The sequence below is a fragment of the Mauremys mutica genome, chromosome 15 (genome assembly GCF_020497125.1).
Source record: "Mauremys mutica isolate MM-2020 ecotype Southern chromosome 15, ASM2049712v1, whole genome shotgun sequence".
NCBI classification, from domain to species: Eukaryota; Metazoa; Chordata; order Testudines; family Geoemydidae; genus Mauremys; species Mauremys mutica.
This window is the reverse complement of record NC_059086.1, coordinates 31,600,193-31,627,728: the sequence shown is the minus strand read 5'-3', so window position 1 is coordinate 31,627,728 and position 27,536 is coordinate 31,600,193. Positions and strand designations below refer to the sequence as shown.

The 27,536-nt window shown below is 61.2% G+C and overlaps 1 protein-coding gene across 3 annotated transcripts; it reads left to right on the top strand.

The window, feature by feature from the left end:
• Positions 1-373: 373 nt before the first annotated feature.
• On the top strand, positions 374-23,349 carry LOC123350294 (splicing factor U2AF 65 kDa subunit). Of its 3 annotated transcripts, none has more exons than XM_044988790.1 (13): positions 383-551; positions 8,946-9,081; positions 9,664-9,714; positions 11,234-11,263; positions 11,592-11,695; positions 11,859-12,010; positions 12,887-13,003; positions 16,681-16,819; positions 18,117-18,196; positions 18,718-18,840; positions 20,871-20,966; positions 22,102-22,350; positions 22,868-23,349. In XM_044988790.1, the coding sequence occupies exons 1-13, from the start codon at positions 503-505 to the stop codon at positions 23,000-23,002; spliced, it is 1,461 nt and encodes a 486-aa protein (XP_044844725.1). In that variant the 5' UTR covers positions 383-502; the 3' UTR covers positions 23,003-23,349. The 3 variants fall into 3 exon arrangements, with proteins under 3 accessions (XP_044844727.1, XP_044844725.1, XP_044844726.1); XM_044988791.1 differs by having other exon boundaries at positions 387-551; positions 20,880-20,966; XM_044988792.1 differs by lacking the exon at positions 9,664-9,714 and having other exon boundaries at positions 374-551.
• Positions 23,350-27,536: the final 4,187 nt, after the last annotated feature.

The following is a 27,536-nucleotide window of genomic DNA, read 5'->3' as shown; positions in this document are numbered from 1 at the left end:
CCTTTGCCCTATATACCATTTCCGGTCCCACCCGGAAGTGCTCCCTTTCTGGCCCCTCCCCCACATTCCGCGCTCTCTCCTTTCTCGCGGCCGGGGACAGAGCCGAAGCCCGCGGCCCCGTCTCCGGAAACAGCCGAAGCAGCGTCGAGAAGGGGTGGGAGGAGAGGACGGAGCCGAAGAGCTGACGGAAACACACGAAGTCGGAAACCGGGCGTGGGCGGGGTCTCCGAGCAGCGGAGCCCGGAGATCCCCGAGTGGTCCGGAGATCCCCGAGCGCGGGGTGGGCGGGACCGAGCGACGGCGGAAATCCCCGTACGCCGGGCGGAAATGGCCGAGTGAGGGCGGAGATCGCCGAGCGCCGGGCGGAAGTGGCCGAGGGGTGACGGAGATCCCCGAGCGCCAGGCGGAAGTGGCCGAGGGGTGACGGAGATTCCCGAGCGTGGGGCGGAAGTGGCCGAGCGGGAGGCGCCGCGGCCTGTGCGGGAGCGAGGCAGGGGCCGCGATGTCCGACTTCGACGAGTTCGAGCGGCAGCTCAACGAGAACAAGCAAGGTGGGGGCGGGGCCGGGCCGGAACCGGGCCGGGGGGACCGGGCAGGGCCGGGCCTGGGGACCCCCAACGTCTGTGGGGCCCGGCCCGCGGCGTGCGCGGGGGGGGCCTTCCCGCCAGCCCCACGGCCCCCCCCATAGCGCCCTCCCCGGGCCGGCCCCACGGCCCCCCCCCCATAGCGCCCTCCCCGGGCCGGCCCCACGGCCCCCCCCCCCATAGCGCCCTCCCCGGGCCGGCCCCACGGCTCCCCCCTCCCCCCCCATAGCGCCCTCCCCGGGCCGGCCCCACGCCGCCCCCCCCCCGCGCGCCCTCCCCGGGCCGGCCCCACGCCTCCCCCCTCCCCCCCCATAGCGCCCTCCCCGGGCCGGCCCCACGGCTCCACCCCGCGCCCCATAGCGCCCTCCCCGGGCCGGCCCCACGGCTCCACCCCGCGCCCCATAGCGCCCTCCCCGGGCCGGCCCCACGGCTCCACCCCGCGCCCCATAGCGCCCGCCCCGGGCCGGCCCCACGGCTCCCCCCCGCGCCCCATAGCGCCCTCCCCGGGCCGGCCCCACGGCTCCACCCCGCGCCCCATAGCGCCCTCCCCGGGCCGGCCCCACGGCTCCACCCCGCGCCCCATAGCGCCCTCCCCGGGCCGGCCCCACGGCTCCCCCCCCCGCGCCCCATAGCGCCCTCCCCGGGCCTTCCCCCCCGCTTTCTCCCTCCCGCCCCATAGCGCCCTCCCCGGGCCGGCCCGGCCCCACGGCTCCCGTGCCCCCTAGTGCCCTTCTCGCCAGCCCTATGGCTCCCCCCCGCCCTATCGCGGCCCCATGGCTCCCTCCCCGGGTCGGCCCCCCGTGCCCCATAGCGCCCTCCCCAGGCCGGCCCCACCGCTCCTCCCTCCCCGCGCCCCATAGCTCCTGTTCACCTAGTCCCGACACCCTCCTGGGGGCCATAACTTCAGCATCCTTTGCCCCCAGTTCACTATTCCACAGCCTGCCCCATAGCCCCCTTCCAGCCTGTGCTCCCCCAACATCTGAGTGCCTGTCTTATGGCCCCCCACTGCCACTTGGCCTCCAGGCAGCTCTCCTGCCTGCCCCCAACTTCTCCATCCCCCTCCACTTCCCCTTTCCTCTGCCAGTGGCCGCCTCCCTGCCCCATAGCATTGCCCACCCCCAAACTCCTCCACATGCCCTCCAGCAGCACCCCTGCCTGCCCCAGTGCCCAGAGCCTGCACACTCCTTGAGTGTCTGCCCCATAGCCCCCCACCAGCATCCTTTTGCCACAGCCCCCAGCATGACCCTGAACTCCCCAACCCACCTGCCCTCCTTGTGCCCCTCTCAATCCATGGCCTCTGCACCCCCATTGGCATCCCGCCAGCCAGCCCCTGCTCCACCCTGTAGCATCCCCTTGGGCAGAGACCCTGAGCTCCATAATTAACCTTAGCAGGCTGGGGGGAGGGGGTGTGCGCCCCTCTCCCCCTTGGGACTGGGGGAGGTCGGGGGAGAGAAGGGCAGGAACACCCCTAATCCCAGCAGACTCAGGCCCCAAAGACTGCGGAAAGAGGGAAGCCCAAAATCACCCCTTTTTCTCCTTATGTTTCCTGCCATCCCCTCCTGGCAAATAAGACCCATGGGGTGGGGAGGGGCACATGTCACCACTGGGGGCATTTGGGGGGGCAGGGCAGGCCTATTGTCCCTGCCCTGCACTTGGATGCTGGGGTGATGGCAGCCGTGGGCACATGTTAGGGGCCAGATGTGAATCTCTTGCCTGTGACAGCATTGGGGAGGAAGCTGGGGGCTGTGGCTTGATCTCTTCAGGGAAATCCCTCCATGGGTTGGTGAGTTTCTCTGGCCCGGGACCTGGAAGAGTTTAAAAAAACCCTGCTTGCCTGTATGATTGATCATCTCCCTTGTGTTAGGAAGGAAGCACATGGGACATCCCGCTCTGGGGTGCAGCTGGAATGATTCCAAGTCCGTCCCTGTCAGCTGAAAAACAGCAAAAAGATTGTGTTTTGGGAGCTTGCTTATGTCAGAGCGGAGGGGCGCTCTGAAGCCAGTAGAGCCAGCATCCTATTAAAAGCATAAAGCCTTTATAAATAACCCCTCAGAGGTGTCGGGTATTATATTCCTCGGCTTGGCAGAATTTGAATCTTACTTTTTTTTAAATTGAGGGATAATATGGATTATTTTAAAGCATTTTTTCTTACGTTTATTTACATTTTCACAGTTGTGCAAAAATGACGGGGTTTTAACCATTTTTTTTCAGTGTTTCCTGATGTAATTTTGAGGAGCTGTGAAAATTTATGGGGTTTTACGCATTTTTTTTTCTCTATTTAAATTTCACACTTGCACAAAATTATGGGATTTAAATTTTTCTCTCTCTAAATGTTCGGTAGCTCAAAATGATGAATTTTAAACATGTTTATCTTTTTATCTATTTAAATGTTCACAGTTGCATGGAATTGGAAGAAGTGAACCTTTTTTTGTGCTGATTTACATTTTCACAGTTGTGCAAAAGGATGGGTGTTAAATTTTTTAAATTTATTTATCAATTTAAATTTTCAAAGTAGCATGAAATTAGGGGGGGGTTAAGCATTTTCTTTTTTTTTTAGATTTTTATCAATTTGAATTTTCATGGCTGGGGCAAGTTCTGGGTGGGTCAGACAATAACGGTCTAACTCCACCATGCGTTTGGTACACGTTGAGGTGGGACCCTGTTCTCAAGCAGCATTTTTCCTACTTTGCTCATCTGTAAATGTCGATCATTGATGAGAAATTTGTGTGTGTGTGTGTGTGTGTGTGTGTGTGTGAGAGAGAGAGAGAAATAGATGTGTACGGACATTTACCCATGAAAATCTGTATGTACCTGTCCTGGTGGTGCTAGGCGCTGCCTGCGATGGAAAATCAACCCCTGCTAACACAGTCCTGCTCTGACACTAGAGCCCAGTTTTCAGAGTGACAATCGGTGGCTGTAGGGCCATGGCATGGTTGGGGGAAGGCGGTTAAGTCCTGTAAGGATGGCCCAGTGCTTAGGGGATCCATATTCAATTCCCTGCTTAGCCACAGACTCCCTGTGTTGGCAAAAGTCACCTGCATGCCTCAGTTTCCCCGTCCGTATAATGGGGCTAATGCAACCAGCTTCTTTTTATGAAGTGCTTTGAGATCTCCAGCTGAGAAGCGGTAGTTGGGGAGTGATCTGGAAAATTGAGACAATAGCACAGGGGTCGGCAACCTTTCAGAAGTGCTGTGCCAAGTCTTCATTTATTCACTCTAATTTAAGGTTTTGCGTGCCAGTCATACATTTTAACGTTTTTAGACGGTCGCTTTTTATAAGTCTAAAATATATAACTAAACTGTTGTTGTATGGAAAGTAAAGAAGGTTTTTAAAATGTTTAAGAAGCTTCATTTAAAATTAAATTAAAATGCAGAGCCCCCCCGGACCGGTGGCCAGGACCTGGGCAGTGTGAGTGCCACTGAAAATCAGCTCGCGTGCCGCCTTCGGCACATGTGCCATAAGTTGCCTACCCCTGTAATATATCAAGGACCATGAGGCGCTCCGTTACCACAGGTCCTGGGGGCCGGGTAATTACCGTAGCTAGACGCGGGGGTTTGTATAACACCGGAGTCCAGGTGTCCGCCCAGCGCCTTGCCATGAGACCAGCCGATCTCCCTGAGATCAAGCCACGCTGGTAACCCTCTGTGTCACGCCGCCCGGGCTGAGCTGAGCACCCCGGTCCCTAGGACGTCCGGTTGTGACTGAGCTCCCTAGCGATACCGAGCGGGATCAGTAAACTTGTGCAGTCGAGGTCCCAGGGGTGAGGTGGCTGAGTGGTTCAGGAGCTCGGTAACAATCCTGAAGGTTGTGGGGGTGCTTGACCGCCCCCGACCGAACCAGGCTGTGGGGCAGTCAAGGGTGGTCTCTCCCTCGTGTCCCCCGTTGGCTCTGAAACCATCCAGCCTGCCCCGCGGCTGCCTGCTGAGTCGTTGGCGCCAGGGAACGCTGACTGTGCTCAGGATCAGCGGATAAAATGGTGGGTGTTCTCCCTGCTTTGTGAATGGGGTGTCAGTGGGCCAGGGGCGCTCCCCTGTTTGTTCTAGAGACAGGATGCAAACCCAGCGGTTCTGGCTGCTTCCTGGACTTGGTCAGTATCATCCCTAGCTCTTACCTAGAGCTTTTCATCGGTAGATCTCAGGGCACATCGCACGCTTTACTGTATTTACGCTCCCAACACCCCCACGTGGCAGCGCTGTGGGGAAACTGAGGCACAGACTGGTTAAGTGACTGAACCAAGGACACACCGGCAGTCTGTGGCGGAGCAGGGAATTGAACCGGGATCTCAGCTGGCACCCTAGCCGCAGGGCCGGCCTTCCCCTCTTGGGCTGGAAACCCACCTCTGGGAGTGTGGATTATCCCTGAGCTGAAACCCCTCCCCTGCCCTAGCTCCCAAGCAGGTGCCAAACCCCTACTCCTCCTCCCTGCCCCGGCTCCCAGGGCTAGGAGCGGGGTGGTTCACGCTCTGCCGCCTGGCCTGCGCAGTTCCAGAGCTCGCCAAGCCTGTCTCTCCTGTCCCCACCGATAAATCTAAACACCCCCCCACCCCCCCGCACATGGCTGGATCAACAGATCTGTCCTCACAAGCGAGGCTTTGTACGGCCCGGCCTATGACGCCAGCCTTTGTTTTCCCTCCCAGCACAGCTGTGGGCTCTTGGCCTGGTCGCTAGCCGGCACCTGCTCTGTTCTGGAGCCTGGGCTCCCCCCGCCCACCCCTGGCTCAGACCATTTCCAGTGTAAAATGCAGAGCCGTTGGGATGTGAGGGCAGGTGGGGTTCAGGACCGCTGGGATTGGGGCCCTGGGGGTGTTGCAGGGGCACCTGAGAAACGCAGCCCCGGTGGTTGTCTAGCCCCCCTCCCAGTTTGGTGAGGGAAGTTGAGGCATGGGGCGATGGGAGTGGGGGGGTGTGGCAAAGGGGAGCTAAGGGGCAGGTGGGGGATAAAGAGGGTTTGGGAAGGTATGGGGCAGGTGAGGAGTTGGGGAAGGGGATCTATGGGGCAGGTGGGGTCTAGGGGAATGGGGGCTATGGGATGGGGGTCTGGGAAGCTATGGGGAGGTGGGCTGGGGGAAGCCCTATGGGGGCTGAAGTTATGGGGCACATGGAGGGAAAAGGGGGGCTGGGAGAACGGGCTATGGAGCAGGCAGGGGGCCTCAGAGGAGCTGTGGGGGTGACTGTGAAGCTATGGGGCAGTTAGGAGCCACCCATGGTGCCCCAGGAGCCCTATGCTGGTATATTTGAACAGTGTCTTATTCTTTACCTTCAAACCTTTTAAAAGTCCCCCCTCGAAGTGTAGTTTCTGTAGTAGCAGAGTCTGTTACAAACCCGGAACCCTGACCCTTTTTTCCCCCCATCCGCTGAGATGAGGTTGGTAGGTGCTCGGCGCTGCTTAAAATCAGGCAGGAGGTTCACTCGGGGAGGGGCTGAATCTGGGGCTGGATACGGTGTGGGAGAATACAGCTGTGGCTCTGGGGTAGAGGCACCGTTCAATGTCACATTGACAGGGCAAACAGCAGAGCCAGGGGTGTTTGAGGCAGTGAAGTCCAGTGGTTAGATCACTGGCATATGAATCAGGACTCCTGGGTTCTATCCCTGGCTCTGGGAAGGGAGTGGAGTCTAGTGGTTAGAGTGAGGCGGCGGCGGGGCAGGCTGGGAGCCAGGACTCCTGGGTTCTCTCCCCAGCTCTGGGAGGGGAGTGGAGTCCAGTCGCTAGAGTGGGGGAGGAGAACTGGGTGTCCGCACTGTTGGGTTCTGTTTCCTGTTGGGTCAGGTTTACAGACTTTGGTGCCTAATTCACTTAGGCTCTTCTGCCTTCCCTTTCGGTACCTAAATGTGGCCTTTGTTCTCTCTGGGAAACCCTCCTAGCCAGGGGCAATGAAGCAGCGATCAGTGGGGAGCGCTCGGCGGCCGGTGTTATCTAGCCCAACAGGCAGGGGGTGCGCGAGGAGTTAGTCTGGCGCTCCTACAAGGTGATGGATCGGGTGGGGACGGTCGGGGGACGGCAGAAGGGGGAGTAATGGATCGGGTGGGGACGGTTTAGGGAAGGCAGAAGGGGGAGTAATGGATCGGGTGGGGACGGTTTAGGGAAGGCAGAAGGGGGAGTAATGGGTCGGGTGGGGACGGCAGAAGGGGAAGTAATGGATCGGGTGGGGACGGCAGAATGGGGAGCAATGGATCGGGTGGGGACGGTCGGGGGACGGCAGAAGGGGGAGCAATGGATCGGGTGGGGACGGCAGAAGGGGGAGTAATGGATCGGGTGGGGATGGTCGGGGGATGGCAGAAGGGGGAGTAATGGATCGGGTGGGGACGGTTGAGGGAAGGCAGAAGGGGGAGTAATGGATCAGGTGGGGACGGTCGGGGGACGGCAGAAGGGGGAGCAATGGATCGGGTGGGGACGGTCGGGGGACGGCAGAAGGGGGAGCAATGGATCGGGTGGGGACGGCAGAAGGGGGAGTAATGGATCGGGTGGGGATGGTCGGGGGATGGCAGAAGGGGGGAGTAATGGATCGGGTGGGGACGGTTGAGGGAAGGCAGAAGGGGGAGTAATGGATCGGGTGGGGACGGTCGGGGGACGGCAGAAGGGGGAGCAATGGATTGGGTGGGGACGGTCGGGGGATGGCAGAAGGGAGTAATGGATCGGGTGGGGACGGTTGAGGGAAGGCAGAAGGGGGAGTAATGGATCGGGTGGGGATGGTCGGGGGATGGCAGAAGGGGGAGCAATGGATCGGGTGGGGACGGTGGAGGGAAGGCAGAAGGGGGAGAAATGGATCGGGTGGGGAGGGTCGGGGGAGGGCAGAAGGGAGTAATGGATCGGGTGGGGACGGTCGGGGGACGGCAGAAGGGGGAGCAATGGATCGGGTGGGGACGGTCGGGGGACGGCAGAAGGGGGAGCAATGGATCGTGTGGGGACGGTCGGGGGACGGCAGAAGGGGGAGTAATGGATCGGGTGGGGACGGTTGAGGGAAGATAGAAGGGGGAGCAATGGATCAGGTGGGGATGGTCGGGGGAAGGCAGAAGGGGGAGAAATGGATCAGGTGGGGATGGTCGGGGGAAGGCAGAAGGGGGAGTAATGGATCGGGTGGGGACGGTTTAGGGAAGGCAGAAGGGGGAGTAATGGATCGGGTGGGGACGGTCGGGGGACGGCAGAAGGGGGAGAAATGGATCGGGTGGGGATGGTCGGGGGACGGCAGAAGGGGGAGCAATGGATCGGGTGGGGACGGTTGAGGGAAGATAGAAGGGGGAGTAATGGATCGGGTGGGGACGGTTGAGGGAAGGCAGAAGGGGGAGTAATGGATCGGGTGGGGACGGTTGAGGGAAGATAGAAGGGGGAGTAATGGATCGGGTGGGGACGGTTGAGGGAAGATAGAAGGGGGAGCAATGGATCGGGTGGGGATGGTCGGGGGAAGGCAGAAGGGGGAGCAATGGATTGGGTGGGGATGGTCGGGGGATGGCAGAAGGGAGTAATGGATCGGGTGGGGACGGTTGAGGGAAGGCAGAAGGGGGAGCAATGGATCGGGTGGGGACGGTCGGGGGACGGCAGAAGGGGGAGCAATGGATCGGGTGGGGACGGTCGGGGGACGGCAGAAGGGGGAGTAATGGATCGGGTGGGGACGGTTGAGGGAAGATAGAAGGGGGAGTAATGGATCGGGTGGGGACGGTTGAGGGAAGATAGAAGGGGGAGCAATGGATCAGGTGGGGATGGTCGGGGGAAGGCAGAAGGGGGAGCAATGGATCGGGTGGGGACGGTCGGGGGACGGCAGAAGGGGGAGCAATGGATCGGGTGGGGACGGTCGGGGGACGGCAGAAGGGGGAGCAATGGATCGGGTGGGGACGGTTGAGGGAAGGCAGAAGGGGGAGCGTTGGATGGGGGACTGCATGGTAGGTGGCATTGAGAGGAGAGTTGGCATCAAGGTTGTGCCCTGGCATCTAGGGCAGCCTGCCCCTGCTCTGTAGGTGCGGCAGGGCGTGTGGGGGGCCTTGTGGTTCTTTGTGGCTGTCTGCCTGGCTGGCTTCTCTATGGGGCTTGCGCCACCCCCATCACAAGGCAAAGTGTAGAGTTGCAGCCCCCCCCCCCCCCCAACTACAATTCCCAGCATGCCATGCAGTGTGGCATGGCTGGAGCTGGAGTCTCTGCTGGCTGCACCTCTGAGATGGAGGGGGCGTTGCACGCTGGGAGCTGGAGTCCCCCGCATGCTGCATTAGGCAAACTAGCGCCTGTTATTTGAACTGGACCCACAGCGGAGCCAGGCAAGGCCCAGGCCCCCATGTGGGCAGATCAGTAGCTGGGGGATGGGATGCCAAGAATCGGGGGCAGGGCTCGTGCGTCCCCTGCTAACCCGCCCTCCTCCCCCTCCCTCCCCCGCAGAGCGCGACAAGGAGAACCGTCACCGGAAGCGCAGCCATAGCCGCTCACGGAGCCGCGAACGGAAACGCCGCAGCCGCAGCCGGGAGAGGCGCAACAGAGACCAGCGCAGTGTCTCGCGGGACCGCAGGCGACGCAGGTAGGGAGGGGCGGGCTGAGCCCCAGGCACCCTTCGTCTCCCGCATCCTCACTGGTGCCATGGCCGGCTCGAGAAGCTGGAGGGGGGATGGCTGGCCCCAAGCCGCCAGCCTTGGGAACGGATTTGGGGGTCTGGGAGCCAGGGCTCCTGGGTTCTACCCCCAGCTCTGGGAGGGGAGTGGGGTCTAGTGGTTAGAATGTGGGAGGGGACTGGGAGTCACGACTCCTGGGTTCTATCCTGGGAGGGAGTGGGGTCTAGTGGGTTGGAGCCAGGGGGGCTGGGAGCCAGGACTCCTGGGTTCTATCCAATGTTCCCTCTAACTTTTTCCATCCGTGTGCAGGTAATGTGTGGCTGTGCACCACCAGCAGAAACAAAAACCTAGCTAGAATATATTTTTGAAAAGTTCCCCTAGGGATAATTACTCCAGCCAGGACAGGCTAGGCATTTTAGAACTTGCTGTTCTCAAAGAATTAAATTTAAGGCTGAGAGAGAAAAAAAATGATGAAATGCATAGACCAGTCAGAACACTGAAATAACACACTTTGAAAGAGTAACGTTACAGAGAATATATGTGCATTGCAGGAAGAACCAAGAATTAACAACAACAGCAACAACACAAGTATGTGTTGGGAGGTGAGTGTGTCAGAGACAGAGACTGTGTGTGTGGTGTGAGAGAGAGGGACAGACGCACAGACTGTGTGTGAGAGACAGACACACACACTGTGTGAGAGAGACTGTGTGTGTGTGTGTCACAGAGACTGTGTGGGTGTGCTGCTGGGGAAGTCTGAGTATGAGAGACCCGTGCGCTCTCTCTTTAAGGCACTTGCTCACCAGAAAGCTGGTTATTTAGGCTGCAGCAGCTCTCCTGCTCCTGCTCTGTGGAGATGGGGTACACGGGTGGAGGGGAGGGACACGCTGAGATTGGGGCCCTCCCCCTGCTCTGCACAGCTAGCAGGAGGGGCCTGCGAGCAGCTGGCCAGGGGTTCCAAGGCAGAGGGCAGGAGCAGCGGGGGTGTGGGGGGCGTCGAGCACATGCCGCCAGATGTGCACGGCTCTGCTAATCAGTTTGTGGCACTTGATTGACTCCTGGGCGGCTGTGCAGCTTAGAGGGAACACAGGTTCTACCCCCTAGCTCTGGGAGGGGAGTGGGGTCTAGTGGTTAGAGCAGAGAGGCCTGGGAGCCAGGACTCCTGGGTTCTCTCCTCGGCTCTGGGAGGGGAGAGGAGCCAGGACTCCTGGGTTCTCTCCCCGGCTCTGGGAGGGGAGTGGGGTCTAGTGGTTAGGGCAGGGAGCCAGGACTCCTGGGTTCTCTCCCTGGCTCTGCAGTAACTTGTTCTGTGACCCGTGTAAGTGTGGGGGGAGACTAAATCTCTTTACCTCTCTCTAGCCTCCCGCCGCTAGGAGGGCAGGGAGAGACTCTGGGCATGTTCTCAGACATCACTCCCCTCTGCCAGGAGTTTTGGGGGGGCCCAGCGCCCTAGGAGTCCAGGCAGCACAGACTGAGTGTTGTGAGGTCCCTCGGGTGCTACTGCAGAGCCTTTTCCCTTTGGGGGACTGACAGGCCGGGGCCAGGACACAGTTAGGTTCAGCGAGACCTGAAAGGAGCCGATAGTAATGCCCCAGAAGCTGTGTGCCAGGGCCCTCCACTGCCTTCGTTACTGCCAGCCGGCGCTGTCCTCTGTCCCCCAGGCGCTGATCTCCCAGTGGCATCCTGGCTGTTTATAAAGCCCGAAAGACGTGGCAATGGCCCTGTAACATGGCCTGAAATTCTTGGGGGTTCGGGGAGGGACAAGACATTCACATAAGCCTGTTTGGGGGTGTGGGGGTTCTCATCTGGAGCTCCCCTGGTTGAGCAGTGGGGAGAGTGTGTTAGACACTTGCTCTGCCCTTAACTGGAAGGGGAATTTTGACAGGGATCTCTGAACCATGTGTCAGGCTTTTGGGGGAAGTCAGCGTAAGATTCCTTCCCCTGTCGGTGAATCAGGTCTCTCTGCTGGCGTTCCTGTAATGCCCCGACCTAGCCAGTTCTCCAGTCACCCCCCGAGTCTCTGAATGGCGAATGCAGGAATGAAATCTCTGAACGACCCTTTCAGCGGCCATAAAGAAGCAGGAAAGGGCACGAACCTGACTTTTGTTTCCCTCCCCTCTGCAGGTCACCCCTAAATCTCGCTGGTCCCTTGAGGTGAGTGCCGTTATCCTCGTTGAACAGGTGGGGAAACTGAGGCACGGGGGGGACTGGTTTACCCCTAGGGTGGAGGGATTCCGTGTCAGCCACGGTGGAGCATGGCTGCTCCATGCTGCCCCCTGCTGGTCTAGGCGCTCGGCTCTTGCCTCAAGCCGCTGCCGGGATTGGCCAAAAAAGGGGGTAGGGCCTAGTGGGCTGGGAACTCTCCCCAAATCCTGAGGGGTGACCCTGGCTGGGGTTGGATCGTGGTGCAGAAACCGTCGTCCTAGCCCAGGGCCAAACCTCACCCCTCCTGCCCGGTGACACGTCTCTCCTCTCTCGGCAGCCGCTCCCCCCGCCATGAGAAGAAGAAGAAGATCCGCAAGTACTGGGACGTGCCCCCGCCTGGGTTTGAGCACATCACCCCCATGCAGTACAAAGCCATGCAAGGTATCTATCCCGCCTAGGTGCTGTCTGTCCGAGCAGGGTGCAGACCTCTGCTGACCGCCCCGGCCCTCTAGCGCTCTCTCTGCCCCATCGCCCCCCACTCCCCATCGGCGCAGGGTGGGGGAATCGGCTTTTGAACGTGTGGATTGGTGTTTCTCTCTCCTAGCCGCGGGTCAGATTCCAGCCACAGCTCTCCTCCCAACCATGACCCCTGACGGATTGGCCGTGACCCCCACCCCGGTCCCGGTGGTTGGCAGCCAGATGACCCGACAGGCCCGCCGCCTCTACGTTGGAAATATCCCCTTCGGCATCACTGAGGTACTGGTGGCTTCGGCAGCCCGGCTGCCGCTCTCTCTTGTCCGTGTGTCGCCCGCACTCTCTCTCTGCCTGGGACCCGTCGAGGAGCGCCGGAGGATATAACTTTTCTCTCCAAAACAGGGCAGTGCTGGCTGCAGAGGAGAGCGGAATCCACGAAGCGAGGTTGATGCCAAGCGGCTAAACACATAAGCGGCTTCGGGGCAAACACGAACCGTAGCATCTCACTGGGGCCGACCGCCTGAGCTAGGAGGCTGAAGGATATACCGCTCCCTCAGCTGCATTATAACCTTGGGGGGAGAGGGGGAGGATCGGTCCTGAAAGCCCAGGAGGCCTGGGGGTGCCGGGGCGGGAACCGGAACTGTGTCCGTGAACGCTGGTGGGAATCGGTAGCTGCACCTGTCCCGAGTGGGCTCAGGTCTCTATCCCGGTGACCTGTGCAGACGGGTCACTCTACTTACCCCTGTGAGCAGTGCAATTTGGGTCTGTTATTTGCCCTCTTCGCCCCTGGCCGTGGTAACAGGAACGCTGGTGTGGTTTTAACGTCCTCCCCTCCAGCGACTTGCGAGCCCTTCCTTTTAATTTGTGACAGCCGGGGCCAGCTCCCCTTCCAGATAGTGGTAGGGGAAGTGCTCTCTTTCTTATTATTTGAATTTGACTCTCGCTCAACCAAAAAACCAAGATCAAAAAGTTGTTTCCATTTCTTTTTAAAGTGAAAATTGTGGGGCTGAAATCCCTCGTAGCACAAAAGTTTGCTACCATCATGCAAGGCAAGTAGGCTGTTCCAGTTTTCCCACCTGCTCTTTGCTATCTATTTGAAATTCCGGGCCCGGTGGTGCGCTGCCCTACATCGCTGCTTTCCCCTTTCTCTCCCCGCAGGAGGCCATGATGGATTTCTTTAACGCTCAGATGCGTCTTGGAGGGCTGACCCAGGCCCCTGGCAACCCTGTCTTGGCTGTGCAGATCAATCAGGACAAGAATTTTGCTTTCCTGGAGGTGAGTCGGCTTTCCGTTCTGTCTGTACAGCACCTGGCACGATGAGGCCCTGAGCCATGCCTGGGCTCCCAGGTGCTCCCGTAACATACCTTATTGTCCAATTCTGGTGGCCACAAGTCCAGAAGGATGTTGCTAAACTTGAGAGCGTTCAGAGACAAGCCCCGAGAACCATTAAAGGATTGAAAACCAAACCGTATAGCGACAGACTCCAGGAGGTCAATCTACTTAGCTTGGAGGTTGAGGGGTGACTTGATCCAGTCTCTAAGTACCTAGATGGGGAACAGAGATGTGATCGTGGGCTCTTTAGTCTAGCAGACCACGGTCTAACCTGCTCCAACGTCTGCGGTTGAGGACTGGAAATAAGGCGCACGTTTTTCACCGCTAGGGGAATTCACCCCTGGAGCAAACTACCAAGGGCCGGGGTGGAATTTCCAGCACCGAAAATCCACGCTGGTTGTTTTTCGAACCGATCTGCTGTGGTTTGAAGAGGAATTATTCAGGGGTCATTCTCTGGCTGTGTTATGCACTAGATCAGTGGTCCCCAACGCGGTGCCCGCCGGGGCATCTATGTGTGCTGGCGCCAAAAAGTGGTGACATCAAGAGGCGTCGCCACTGAAATGCCGCTGATTTTCAGCGGCGGCGACTCTTGATGACGCTACTTCGGTGGCATTTTGGCAGCGACGCCTCTTGACGTTGCTGCTTCTCGGCGGCATTTCGGTGGATGCTTGGCCGTCGTCCACGGTCCTCGGTGGCTCGTCATCTGGGGCCCGCCACCCGGGAAAGGCTGGGGACCATTACACCAGATACTAGATGATGACAGTGGTCCCTCTCTGGCTACTGAATCTGGGAATCCCTTCTGCGTTGGTGAGAGCCGGATTGGATCCCCCGTGGGCTGTTCTGGTGAGACGGCAGATTTAGTCTCTCTGGAGGTGGTTCAAAGGTGAATTGGTCCTCAGCTTGCAAGCACCTCCCTCGAGAGGAGACTTCTGCTGGCAGAGGACCCTTCAGTCTAGCAGAAAGAGGCAGGACCAGGAAGATGGAGACAGATTCAGGGGCCCCGGGAGGAGAATGGGCCATTGGTGCAGTTGACCGTGGGGTGGGGTCTCTCGGCCGGTTAAAATTCAGACCGGATTCTCCTTCTGAAAGCCCCTCTCGAGCTCCCCCCTGAAATTGCAGATCAGAAATACCAGGCTGGAAGGGACCTCGAGAGGTCATCGAGTCCAGCCCCCTGCACCGAGGCAGGACCAAGCGTCCCTAGACCATCCCTGATGGGAGTTCGTCCACCCTCTTCTTAAAAACCTCCCTTGGAAGCCAGTGCAACCCCCCGGCCAGTTAGTCCCCACTTTGTAGCTCTGCTCTGGCTCCCCCTCGCCGAAGGGAAGCACTTTGCGCTTGTCTTGGTTGGATTTCGTCGCGTTGATCTCAGACCCAGTTGACGGTTGTTTGGAATTCTGACCTCCAAAGCGCTGGTGACCCCTCCCTGCTCGGTCTCATCCGCGGATTTTCTAAGCGCGCGCACGCTCCACTCCGTTATCCAAGTCACTAACGAAAGCGTTGCCTAGGACCGGACCCAGTACTGAGCCCTGCTTGACAGGCCGCCCGGTTTGACAGCGACCCACTGCTAGCTAATCAGAGTGCCGGTCTTTGAACCAGGGGTGCACCCACTCCTTTCCCTAGTTTGCTTGTGAGAATGTCGTGTGGGACTGTGTCAAAGCTTTGCTAAATCAAGATACTTCACCGCGTCCCCCTGTCCGGTAGGCTAATAATCCTGCCAAAGAAGGAAGTTAGGTTGGCTGGCAGGATTTGTTCTCGCCGAGTCCATACTGGCTATTCCTTATAGCCCTGATACCCTCCAGGTGCTGACAAATTGTCTGTTTAATCATTTTGGTTTCATAATAGGTTGTAGGATCAGCTCTGGGTTCACTGGGTGAGGTTGTCTGGGCTTAGGCCAAACCTTGATGATCCCAGTGGTCCCTTCTGGACGTGGGAATCTGTGAAAGGGGACGTAGAGTCCATGCTCCAGGATGTTATGTGATTGCAGCAGGGACAGGAGGAGGATTGCACCATGGGCCGTAGTGCGTTATGGGTGGGTGTTGTCGATGAGGCACGGATGCAGGACTGGATCTAGTCTGTCCTGGGGGGAGGGAACTGGATTTAGTGGTCTGATATGGGGCAGCATGGCAGTGGGATTACTAGCTGAAGTGGCCTGTAGCAGGAAGCTGGGCCCCACCGGTAGCCGGTGGAACTCCTTGCCGCATGATGGGACTGAGGCCAGGATCCGTTCAACATTTGGAAGGAGGATGAGACATTGGTGGGGATAACGGAACGTCTGCCGTGTGCAAGGGAGGGAGTGTGATCCAGAGCCGGTAGGGAAAAATGTTTCCTCCTCCCTGGAAAGTTTCTGTTTTCAGCAAATATTTGGATACCAAAATATTTTGGCGGAAAACTGAAATATTTCAATGCTGAAAGGCCGCTGCGGTGCCTCATGGGAGTTGTAGTTCAGGGGATGATTCATGCTCCCATTCTCCTTTATACCCTGGGCCACCTTTTTGGACTCCATCTCCCATGATGCACCCCTGTTGTCCTCTTGGAGAGGGGAGGTAGGGCATTATGGGAGTCCCTGGCTGTGGTGTTCCATGGGTGATGTAGTTTGGCCAGCAGGGACCCAAGCCTGTAGATGCAAATAGGGGCTTGAGGCAAGGGAACTACAACTCCCATGGTGCACCATGACCTATCCTCTTGCATTGGGAAGGCAGTGCATCCTGGGAGTCCCTGGCTGTGATGCATCATGGGAGATGAAGTCCAGCTTGTAGAGGTGAGCGGTTTCTGCTTGCCTGGAGTCTACACCAGGGTTAAATAGGAATATTTTGGTTTTGGGGTCTTTGGGTTTTGTGTCTAAACATTGTGGTTTTCTTCCCCCCAGGAAGCAGGCGCTTCTTGTGCAAAACTTTGTTTTGCCAAAATCACTGTTCTCTGTGGAAAATCAGTTTGGGTGGAAATCTTCTCCCCAGTTCTAGCATGATGGACACCCCACCCTGTCCCAGGGCGTCAGCCGACCACTGCGGCTATGTCTGCATGGGACAGCTGGCCCGGGCGTGAGCAACCGCACCGCTGGGCCCGGGTTCCAGGGGGCTTTGTGCGGAGACGCGCTAGGATTTGGAACTCGTCTGGCCTGCGGGGGAATTGTGGGAAGGTCTTGGAGGGTTATCGGCGCCCACGTGACTTAACCCCTCCTGGGCCAGGGAACTTGGCTTCTAGCGCGGCCCCCCCCCCCCCCCCCCCCAGCTGGGTCACGGGAGCTTTGACTTCAGGCACCAGGTCAGAGGGTTTTCTGTGTGGCTGGTAGGGGGATTTGGGTCAAAACCCTGCTCAGAGCCTGGATTAAGACGCGCACACCCACCAGCGATGGGTGGGACAGCGCTCCCTCCAGGGCCAGGTTATTCCGGACGTGGCCAGTAGGGGGCATTGTGCAGCAGGCAGTTGACACAACAAGGGTGTCACGTCCCTTGGCGGCTCGTTTTCGAAGACTGGGTTACGTGGGCAGCGGTCCCGCTCGGGGGAGGGGGGGCGCAGATCTGGGCCGAATCGTTGGCGGATTGCGTGAGCTCAGGGGCTCTGGGCTGCGGTGCCGATCGGGCGTCCGTGTCCCTCATCGGCTTCCCCTGGCTCTCCTGCAGTTCCGCTCAGTGGACGAGACCACCCAGGCCATGGCATTCGACGGCATCATCTTCCAGGGGCAGTCGCTGAAGATCCGCCGCCCCCATGATTATCAGCCGCTGCCCGGCATGTCTGAGAACCCATCTGTCTACGTGCCAGGTGAGTAGCCCCCCCTGCCCCGGTGTGGGGCCAACGGGTGAGCGGGCCTGCACCTTCAAAAGAAATCTGATGAGGTTCAACAAGGACAAGTGCAGAGTCCTGCATTTAGGACGGAAGAATCCCATGCACTGCTACAGACTAGGGACCGAATGGCTGGGCAGCAGTTCTGCAGAAAAGGACCTAGGGGTTACGGTGGACGAAAAGCTGAATATGAGTCAACAGTGTGCCCTTGTTGCCAAGAAGGCTAATGGCATTTTGGGTTGTATAAGTTAGGGGCATTTCGAGCAGATCGAGGGATGTGATCATTCCCCTCTATTCAGCACTGGTGAGGCCTCATTTGGAGTACTGTGTCCAGTTTTGGGCCCCACTCTACAAGAAGGATGTGGATAAATTGGAGAGAGTCCAGCGGAGGGCAACAAAAATGATTAGGAGGCTGGAGCACATGACTTATGAGGTTGAGGGAACTGGGATTGTTTAGTCTGCAGAAGAGAAGAATGAGGTGGGGATTTGATAGCTGCTTTCAACTACCTGAAATGGGGTTCCAAAGAGGATGGATCTAGACTGTTCTCAGTGGTAGAAGATGACAGAACAAGGAGTCTCAAGTTGCAGTGGGGGAGGTTTAGGTTGGATTTTAGGAAAAACTTTTTCACTAGTAGGGTGGTGAAGAACTGGAATGCGTTACCTAGGGAGGTGGTGGGATCTCCTTCCTTAGAGGTTTTTAAGGTCAGGCTTGACAAAGCCCTGGCTGGGATGATTGAGTTGGGTTTGGTCCTGCTTTGAGCAGGGGGTTGGACTAGAACCTCCTGAGGTCCCTTCCAACCCTGAGATTCTATGATTCTCCCAGAGCGCACTGGGGCAGGGGAGATCCAGCCGCGTGCCCAGTTCTTCCCTAGACACGTGCTGCGTGGCATCGTAACGTACGCCCGGCTGGGTGTGGGGCAGCAGGGCAGGGAGCCCAGGATTGGGGAGGCCGGAGAAAGTGGAGGGAGGGACCAGACGCCCCTGGTAAGTCTGAGTCCAGGAGTCCACCAGGGGCTGGTTATGCAGGACCCCTCGCCCGGTGCTGGGACATGGCACCTCTAGGGAGAGTTGCAGGGTTGGTAATAAAGGGACCCCTCACCCGGCGCTGGGACATGGCGCTTCTGGGGTGGGGCGCGGGCTGTGACTACAGGGTGGCCCTGTGGGATGAGCGGGGGCTGCATTGTTGTCCCGTGGGGTGTGGCTGCCTGGCAGCCGCTCCGGAGCATGCAGGACGGTGTGGGACCCCCATCTGTTCCCTTCCCTCTCCCCCCGGCAGGTGTGGTGTCCACCGTGGTCCCGGACTCGGCTCACAAGCTCTTCATCGGGGGTTTGCCCAACTACCTGAACGACGATCAGGTGAGCACGGGGCAGCGGGCGGCCTCCCTTGGCCAGGGCCTGGATCCACCCGGGGCCGCTTCCCCCCCATGGGGCACCGGGAAGGGGCTTTTCCCCACGAGTAGCTCCAGCCCGCTGGCTTCTCAGCCCGCGGATCCCAGCTCTCAACACCCATGTGCTCTGGCTTGAGCCCGAGCTGCCCTCTGAGAGTGGGGCTGATGCGAAATCTTTGCTGGGGAGGGCTTTGAATGACGGGAGGCGGCGTTCAGCCCTCGTCGTGCCTCGCCAGACCGGCGCCAGGCGCTGCCTGGGCATCCAGCAACCGAGACCGGGGGGGGGCATCGTGCCAGGTGCCACCCAGCAGCCAAACCCTGGGGGTGCTGCCCGGGCACCCAGTGCCAGCCACCCCTGCCCCAAAGAGCTCCTGGGCTAAACAGACCAAGGGTGGGGAGGGGAAACTGAGGCAGGGGAGGCGTGCCCCCAGCCGCCCGGGCGTCCTCGCTGCCTGCCCGCCTCACCCTGCCCTTGCCCGCCCCCCCCAGGTGAAGGAGCTGCTGACTTCGTTCGGGCCCCTGAAGGCCTTCAACCTGGTGAAGGACAGCGCCACCGGGCTCTCCAAGGGTTACGCCTTCTGCGAGTACGTGGACATCAACGTCACAGACCAGGTATTTTCCCAACTCCCCCCTCCTCCGCCCGCCTCTCCTCGCAGCTCCGCCGCCCTCCGAGGGGCCTGCGTCCGCCCGCCCGCCCAGCCAGCCGTGGGGTGTGTGCGTTCTCCTTTGGCCTTTGCTTTTCTTTGGTTTGGTTTTTTCCTCCTCCCCTCCTTGAGCAGGTGAATTTTTTTTTTCTCTCCACCCCTAGGGAGCGCCAGCCTTTCTCTCCTTTACAGCTCCGGGGGCCCCCCTAGGCCGCGCCTCGTCGCTGTGATCGCCTCGTTTTCTCTCCCCCCCACCCCCTTTTTCCCCCCCTTCTCCCCAATCTTAGCCCGAACAGCGGCCACAAACCAATCCGAAGACCCCAGCTCTGCTCTGCCCATGCAAGCCGGTAAGATCCCCCCCTCGCCAAATAAAACCCCCCCATCAGATCCCGCTGTGGCCGGGAAGCCTCCCCCTCCCCCTGTAGCCGCAGCTGCCTCCGGCGCCGATCCTGCCTTGCCCGCGTCGCTCGCAGCCTTATAGAAATCTCTTCGGACTTTCTATATAACGGTGTTTTCTCTTCTCCCGCTGTGCTTTTTGTTACAGCGGGGGGAGGAGGAAGAGACCCGTAGCAGCAGGGGCCCTCTGTGCGCTGCATTCCCAGCGGTAGTTGTTCAAATGCAAGTATATATATATCTCATTTTTTTTAATGTATTTTTTTTTTGGATTTTAAAAAAAAACAAAACAACAAAAAAGCAAAAAATGAAGCAACCAACCAAACCGCCCTGCCCCCCCCCGCGCCCCTTCAAATCGCCCCCCCCCCCCAAAAAGTCAGCCCCGGCGCTGGCGGGAGAGGGGCCTCCTGCCACAGAGAGGGTCCTTAGAGGCGCGTAACTTCATAACCCCCCCCCCCTCCCCAAAAGTCTTCCCCCACCCCCACCCCCGGAGGGCTTAGAAAGAGCTGGTCTAATGGTGCATGCTGGGTGCGAGACCTCGGCGCTGGGGTGACGTGCGAGAGGGTGCGTGCGTGTGTCTGTGTCTGTGTCGTCCGGCCCCCAGCCCGTCTTTCAGGCCTGCCCCCCACTTCCTGTCCCCAACCTGTCTGTGCCCCACAACCCCTTCTGTCCCTGTGCCCCTCTTTCCACTTCCTGTCCCAAACCAGACTTGGGTCTGTCCCCAGCCTGTCTGGGTCTCTGTGGGCCTCCCTCCCCCCCCACTTCCTGTCCCCAGCCTGTCTGGGTCTCTGTGGGCCTCCCTCCCCCCCCACTTCCTGTCCCCAGCCTGTGCCCCCCGCCCCCTTTCCTGTCCTTTGAGCCCCACGGCGCCCCCACTTCCGCCCTCGGCCTGTGTTGTGGATCTTGGTGCGCTGCCCGTTCCTGGCAGGAGCCTGACTCGGGCCCCATCTTTTGGGCACATGCCTCCCCCGCCCCCCACTTCTGTTCCCAGCCTGTCTTGGGGCTGTGCCCCCTCTCCACTTCCTGTCTCAAACCTGACTTCAGCCTCTCTGGGTCACCGTGCTGTGCCCACCCCCTCCCACCCCCCCACTTCTTGTCCCCAGCCTGTCTGGGGTCCTGCCGCCCCATCCTCAACTTGGTCGTGAGCCTCCCCGTCCCCAGGCGCTCTGTGCTCCTGCCCCCCCACCTGGCTTTTGGGGGGCGGGGCGCCCCCTGCTGCGTGGGGAAGTGCAGCGAGGTTGCGCAGTCGGTGGAGAGGTTCCCCTGCCGGCCCGCCGAGGGGGCGTCCGTGGCTGGCACCCGGCCCCAGCGCCCCCCCGCTGGCCGTGCACCCGCGGCCCAGGAGGCCTTCAGAGACGCAGGTAACGCAGCGCCCCCCGGGGGGGGCAGGAGAGCCTTCGGAGCCGGCCGCTCCTGCCCTCCCAGCGCCAGCCCACCGCGTAGGCCGGGCGCCCCGAGGGCGGAGGAGAGCGGCGTGAGTGTGTGTGTGCGCGCGCGCGTCCATCTGTCCGGCGCCCTTCGCGTCTGGGCTGATTGCAGCGGGGGGGCCGGGGGGAGGAGCCGCCCGCTCCGGCGCTGCGAGCAGCCAGATTCATTTCCCCTCTGATTTCGAAGGCCATCGCCGGGCTGAACGGCATGCAACTGGGCGACAAGAAACTGCTGGTGCAGAGAGCCAGCGTCGGAGCCAAGAACGCCACGCTGGTGAGCTGGGACTCCTGGGGTCTCTCCCCGGCTCTGGGAGGGGAGTGGGGTCTAGTGGTTAGAACCAGGACTCCTGGGTTCTCTCCTCGGCTCTGGGAGGGGAGTGGGGTCTAGTGGTTAGAACCAGGACTCCTGTGTTCTCTCCTCGGCTCTGGGAGGGGAGTGGAGTCTAGTGGTTAGAGCAGGTGGGCTGGGAGCCAGGACTCCTGGGTTCTCTCCTCGGCTCTGGGAGGGGAGTGGGGTCTAGTGGTGAGAGCAGGTGGGCTGGGAGCCAGGACTCCTTGGTTCTCTCCCTGGCTCTGGGAGGGGAGTGGGCTCTAGTGGTTAGAGCAGGCGGGCTGGGAGCCAGGACTCCTGGGCTCTCACTCCAGCTCTGGGAGGGGAGTGGGGTCTAGTGGTTAGAGCAGGTGGGCTGGGAGCCAGGACTCCTGGGTTCTCTCCTCGGCTCTGGGAGGGGAGTGGGGTCTAGTGGTCAGAGCAGGCGGGCTGGGAGCCAGGACTCCTGGGTTCTCTCCTCGGCTCTGGGAGGGGCGTGGGGTCTAGTGGTTAGAGCCAGGACTCCTGGGTTCTCTCCTCGGCTCTGGGAGGGGCGTGGGGTAGAGCGAGCGGGGTTGGGGTCCCAGGCTAGCTCGGCCCTTTGGTCTGGTCTAGTCTAGCGATTCCCAGGCTCCTAGAACGGGTGGGGCAGTTTTCCTTGCAACACTTGCCTTTTCTCTGCCCCCTCCCGTCCCCAGCTGAAAACGTGTTGCTTTTTCTCCGGTTGTTTTGGGGTGCCAGGGCCGTTTCCAGGGGGTCCCATTGGGTATCTTACTGGAGAGGCCGGGTGGGGGGTGATTTCAAGTGCCTCATGAGGCTTCCAAGTTGGTTAGGATGGGGGAGCCCTGCAATGGGCTCAGGCTCTCGGCAAACCCAGGCCGTGTTAATGGGCTCAGGGGAGCTCGCCCTGTTCCCAGTGACGGGCTCAGGCTCTCGGCAGACGCAGGCAGCGTCCCGCCCCCAACCCCAAGGGTTGGGGTTCTCGAAGAGCCGCCAGGGGTGGGGTGGCCGCCTCCCTGAGATCCCGGTGGTGGGGGCGAGGTCAGAGGCCAGGATCAGCAGGCCGGAGCGTAACCCCCCCCCGCCCCCGTCTCCGCAGAGCACGATAAACCAGACCCCGGTGACGCTGCAGGTGCCCGGGCTGATGAGCTCGCAGGTGCAGATGGGCGGGCACCCCACCGAGGTGCTCTGCCTCATGAACATGGTGCTGCCCGAGGAGCTGCTCGACGACGAGGAGTATGAGGAGATTGTGGAGGACGTGCGGGACGAGTGCAGCAAGTACGGGGTGGTCAAATCCATCGAGATCCCCCGGCCTGTCGACGGCGTCGAAGTGCCTGGCTGCGGCAAGGTGCGTGGGAGTGGGGGCTAGTGGGTAGAGGGGGGGCTGTGGGGCTGGGAGTCAGGACTCCTGGGTTCTCTCCCTGGCCTTGGGAGGGGAGTGGGGTCTAGTGGTTAGAGGTGGGTGGGTGGGCGCTGGGAGCAGGGATGCCTGGGTTGTCCATCCCCCCCCCACACACACCTCTGGGGGGGGGGAGTAAGGACTAGTGGTTAGAGCAGGGGTGGGGGGCTGGGAGTCAGGACTCCTGGGTTCTATCCCTGGCTCTGGGAGGGGAGTGGAGTCTAGTGGTTAGAGGTGGGTGGATGGGCACTGGGAATAGGGATGCCTGGGTTGGCACAGGAGGGCTGGGAGTCAGGACTCCTGGGTTCGATCCCTGGCTCTGGGAGAGGAGTGGGGTCTGGTGGCTACAGCAGAGGATGGGGGGGCTCCCGGGGTGGGGGAGTGGGATAAGAGCCAACCTCGGCCCCCGCACCCTCATCTCCACGTCCGGCTGGCGCCGTAACCCCCCCCCCTCCTCTCCCCCCAGATCTTCGTGGAGTTCACCTCGGTCTTCGACTGCCAGAAGGCCATGCAGGGCCTCACCGGCCGCAAGTTCGCCAACAGAGTGGTGGTGACCAAGTACTGCGACCCCGACTCCTACCACCGCCGCGACTTCTGGTAGCCGCCGGGCCGGGCCGGGCCGGGCCGGCCCTTCGCCCACGCGGCGGGTTTCTATTTTATGGCCAAAATGGTTTGGTTTTGTTTTTTTTCCAATTGTTTTCTGCCCCCTCCCCAAAAAGAAAGACCCCCCCCCCCCCGATTTCCCAGCTGACGGCTGCCAGTGATGGTTATTCCGTAGTAGAGACGTCTCCTTGCGCCTTTCTCTCTGTGCCGTTGCGTATTGGCTGAGAAGGATCTCCTCGTTCGGCACCCCCCCCGCCTGTTCTGTTATCCCCCCCTCAGTGTGCGTATGGAGTGTGCCCTCCCCCCCCTTTTATTTCCCGTCGTAATTAAACACTTTTTCCAGTCCCCCTGGGGTCCGCCCGCCTGTGTCTGTCTCCATGCGGCAGTGCCGAGGCAGGACTCGGCTGTCTGGGGCAGCTGGAACAGTGGGTGTCCAGGAGTGGGGGGTGTTTGGGTTGCTGAAACAGAGATTGGGGGCTGGGATGGGGGGGCCCCGTCCTCCCAGCTGCCATCTGGGTAGAGAGTGGGAGAAATCCCTGCCTGAAAGAACTTGCAATCAAAAGAGACGAGAAGCGCTGTGGTGGAGGGGAAACTGAGGCACGGGGGTGCTGTGACGTACCCAAAGGTGCCGAGTGGGAGGAGAACCCAAGTCCCTGCTGGGTCAGGCTGCCCGTCCCCATCGAGAACAAGCGCTCGTCTAAGCACCCCTTGCAGTCCCTTGGGAGCCAGCTCTGGGTGTGTGTAGCTATAGTAGGTTATCTCATCTCCATGGGACTGAAGCCTCCAGCCGGGGGTGTCACCGGGCGACACACTGAAGCATGAACCGCTGCTGTCAGCTCTTGGCCCCGCCCCATTAGCCAGCAGCTCGGTGCTGTCTGGCTAATGACAGCTGGTGCCCCCCCGGCTGGTGCCGTGTAACAGCAAAGATTCCAGCTCCCCTGGGCCTCCCAACCTCCGTGGCCAAGACCGAAAGGGCGAGTTGTTACCCTGTGGTTACAGCTGGGGGGGGGGGAAACTGAGGCACGGGTGCTATAGGGGACGGCCCCTTAGATCAGTGGTTTTCAAACCTTTTTTCTGGTGACCCAGTTGAAGAAAATTGTTGATGCCGGTGACTCAACAGAGCTGGGGATGTGGGGTTTGGGGTGCAGGAGAGGGTCCCATGTTTGGGGGGGCTCGGGGCAGGGGGTTGGGGTCAGGGCTCTGGGCTGGGGCTGCAGGCTTGGGTGGGGCCAGGGCTGAGGAGTTTGGGGTGCAGGAGGGGTCCAGGTTTGGGGGGCTGGGGGTTCAGGTGCTGCGATGGGGCCAGGGCTGAGGAGTTTGGGGTGCAGGGAGGGGCTCAGGGCTCTGGACTGGGGGTGGGGCCAGAACTGAGGAGTTTGGGGTGTGGGAAGGGGGTTTGGGTGGGGCTTGGGGCAGGGGATGGGGGGGGGTTATGGCAGGCTTCTTGCCCTGGCACCGTGGTCCGTGCTGTGCCCCAGAAGCAGCCAGCAGCGGGTCCGGCTCCTAGGTGGAGGAGCGCAAGCGCTGTTTCCCCGCCAGCTCCCATTGGCTGGTTCCTGGCCAATGGGAGTGCGGAGCCGGTGCTCGGGGCGGGGACAGTGCATGGAGCCCTGTGGCCCCCCTGCCTAGGAGCCGGCCCTGCTGCTGGCCGCAGCGCGGTGTCAGGACAGGTAGGAACTAGCCAGCCTTAGCACCGCCCCCAGGACTTCCAACGGGCCGAGCGGGGGCGCGGACCAGAGCCGCTGCCCTAGGTCACCTGCATGGCACCGGCCGTGGGCTTCCCCCGCCCCCTCTGGGCCACGTTTGGCTAAAGCGAGACGGGATTGGACGACCAGGAGAGACGAACCAGCGGCCGCTTCCTGGGCTCGTCGGTTCAGTGGCCCGTTCGCCGCCCAGCCCTGCCTGCCCCTCACCGCCCCCCTGAGCTGGATCTGGGGCCTCTGCTCAGCACAGGGTGGGGAGCTGCCCTCCGGTGCTCTGGCTGGTGCCGGCCCAGTCCTGGCAGCTGGGGTCCAGCTCGGTTCCCTCCCCCCACGGCTCCTGCACTGCCCCACAAGCCTCAGGAGCCATCCTGCAGCACCTGGGGAAAGGGAACCAGGCCCAGTTTCCAGTGCGTCACCCCCGCTGCCCTCTCCCTGCGCCCGGCTCCGGGGCGGCCATTGCTGGGTGCTGCCCAAGTGCCAGGGCTTTGTTCTCCGAAACCTCCCAGGGAGCCGCGCGCGCAGGGGTTGCCGGTCGCTCAAGGCTGGGCGCCGAAGGGCGGGTGGGTGCTCGGCCGCCAGGGAAGGGAAACGGGAAGGGAAGAGCCAGCAGCGGGGTGGAGTGCGCTGGGGGCTGCCTGCCCCCCAAATCCCATCCAGGGAGATGCCGCTGCTGCCCTGCAGAGGGGCTGCAAAACGAGGGGTCGGAGACCAGCCCCAGGCCCCACACAAGGCCTGGAGAACCTGCTGCAGCCGCCTCCGGGGGGTGACTTGATCCCGGCCCGTCAGCACCAGCGGGATGGACCAATCTACCCCGAGCCAAGGGCTGCCCCAGCCGGCCAGGAGCCGCGGTGGCAGTGTCATTCTCTCCCCAGGCCCGTGCCCTGGCCGAGCTGCGAAAGGAGCAGATCTGCTCTAGGGCTGAGTTCAGGGCCGTTCTCGGGGGGGGGGAGATCCAGAGGGGCCGGCTCGGTGCTCGCCAGGCTCCCTCTGGCCTGGGGCTCGCTGACCCCAACGGCTCAGGAAAGCTCCACCCCGGGAGGCCTGAGGCCCAGTCTCCTGTGCTGGCCGCTGCTCCCGTCCCCTCTGCCTGGCGTAAGGTGCTCGGAGCTGCCCTGGCTGCGGGCGGAGGGACTTGCCCTGTTTTCTAGCCCCCCCCTCGGAACAATCCCTAATGGAACGGGGTCACGGCACCGCCAGGGAAGGGCAGGGACCCCAATGCTTAACTATGGGCTGCAGTAGATACTGGGGCAGACACGGAGTCGCCGAGGTCGGGGCCCCGTCGGGCCGGGCGCTGCCCAGACCCGGAGTCGCCGAGATCGGGGCCCTGTTGCACCGGGCGCCATCTGGACACACTCAGATACTCTCAGTCTAAATAGGCAAAGTGGGGGAGGGGAAACTGAGGCACAGAGAGGGGCCGTGTCGTGCTAAAGATCACACAGCAGGGCAGTGGCAGCACTGGGGTGAAAGCTGAGCTGTCCTGCCTCCACCCCCCCTCCCCGCTCTCATTTCTAGACCCCTCCCAGAGCGGCAGAGAGAACCCAGGAGTCCTGGGCCCCTGCTGGCTCCCTACCCCTGTTCTGCACCCCTCCCATGCAATGGGGACAGCCCCCCCCCACCCCCAAGGCATGCAGGAGTGAGTCAGGCCCTGGGCTTGGAGCCACTGGGGGTGGGGGGGCTCCTGTGCTTTTTCCCCAGTGCCCCAGGCTGTGTCCTGCTGCCCCACATGCAGCCCCCCAAGGCCAGGACGTGACTCTACCGGGGTCTGGCCAGCTTGGGGGGGTAGGGAAGGGGGCCCGGGACATTTCCCTTCAAGGGGGCGGCGGCTCCCCTCTGGCACCAGGTGGGGGTCAGTAGGGATAGAGCCAAGGGCCATTTGGGCATCAGGACTCCTGGGTCCCGCAGGCCGCCTGGGGCGCGTCTCCCCTCCCTGACAAGGCTCCCAGGAGCTGCTCTGAGGGGCTCGCTGGGCCCTTCGCCTGGTGCAATTGGGTGGCACCAGGGGGGCTGCTGGGCTGGGGAGATGGGGGGGTCACAGGGGGATGCACATTGGGGTGTCCGTAAGGGGGATGAGCTCCCTGTGCCCCCGGCACCCCCCTCGGGCCCTCAAGTTGGGGGGAAGGGGCCCAGGCACCCCCCTTCCTGCCCCAGGCACCAACCCCACTTCCTGCCCCGAGGGAGCCGGCTGGACGCCGCACCTGGGTTTAGTTTTCGTCAGTCGGCGGAGGGAGATCAGATTGTCATCCTGGTCCCCCACTGGTACCCCCATCCCTGCCCCACTGACTGCCCCCCAACCCGCCAGCCCCCAACCTCCCCACTCACACCCTCATCCCTGCCCCTCTCACCCCCACTGACTCTGCCCCACAGCCCGCTAGCCCCCAAACTCCTCACTCATACCCTATCCCCTGCCCCACTCACCCACCCACTAACTCTACCCCACCAGCCCCCAACCTCCCCACTGATCCCCCAATCCCCTGCCCCACTCATCCACCTACTGCCTCCACCCCACCAACCCCCATCCCCTGCCCCACTCACCCCCCCAGTGACTCCGTCCTCACCCCACCAACCTCCCCACTGATACTCTCATCCCCTGCCCCACTCATCCAGCCACTGACTCCATTCTCACCCCACCTGCCCCAAATCTCCCCACTGATACCCCCAACCCCTGCCCCACTCATCCAGCCACTGACTCCGCCCCCGTCCAACCTCCCCACTCACCCCCCACTGACTCTTCCCCATATCCTATCTCATAACCCCAGCCCAGAGTCCCCCACGACCCAGCCGTCTTTCCTACTGACCCCCACCCCCTCGCCCGTACCCCACCTCACCTGC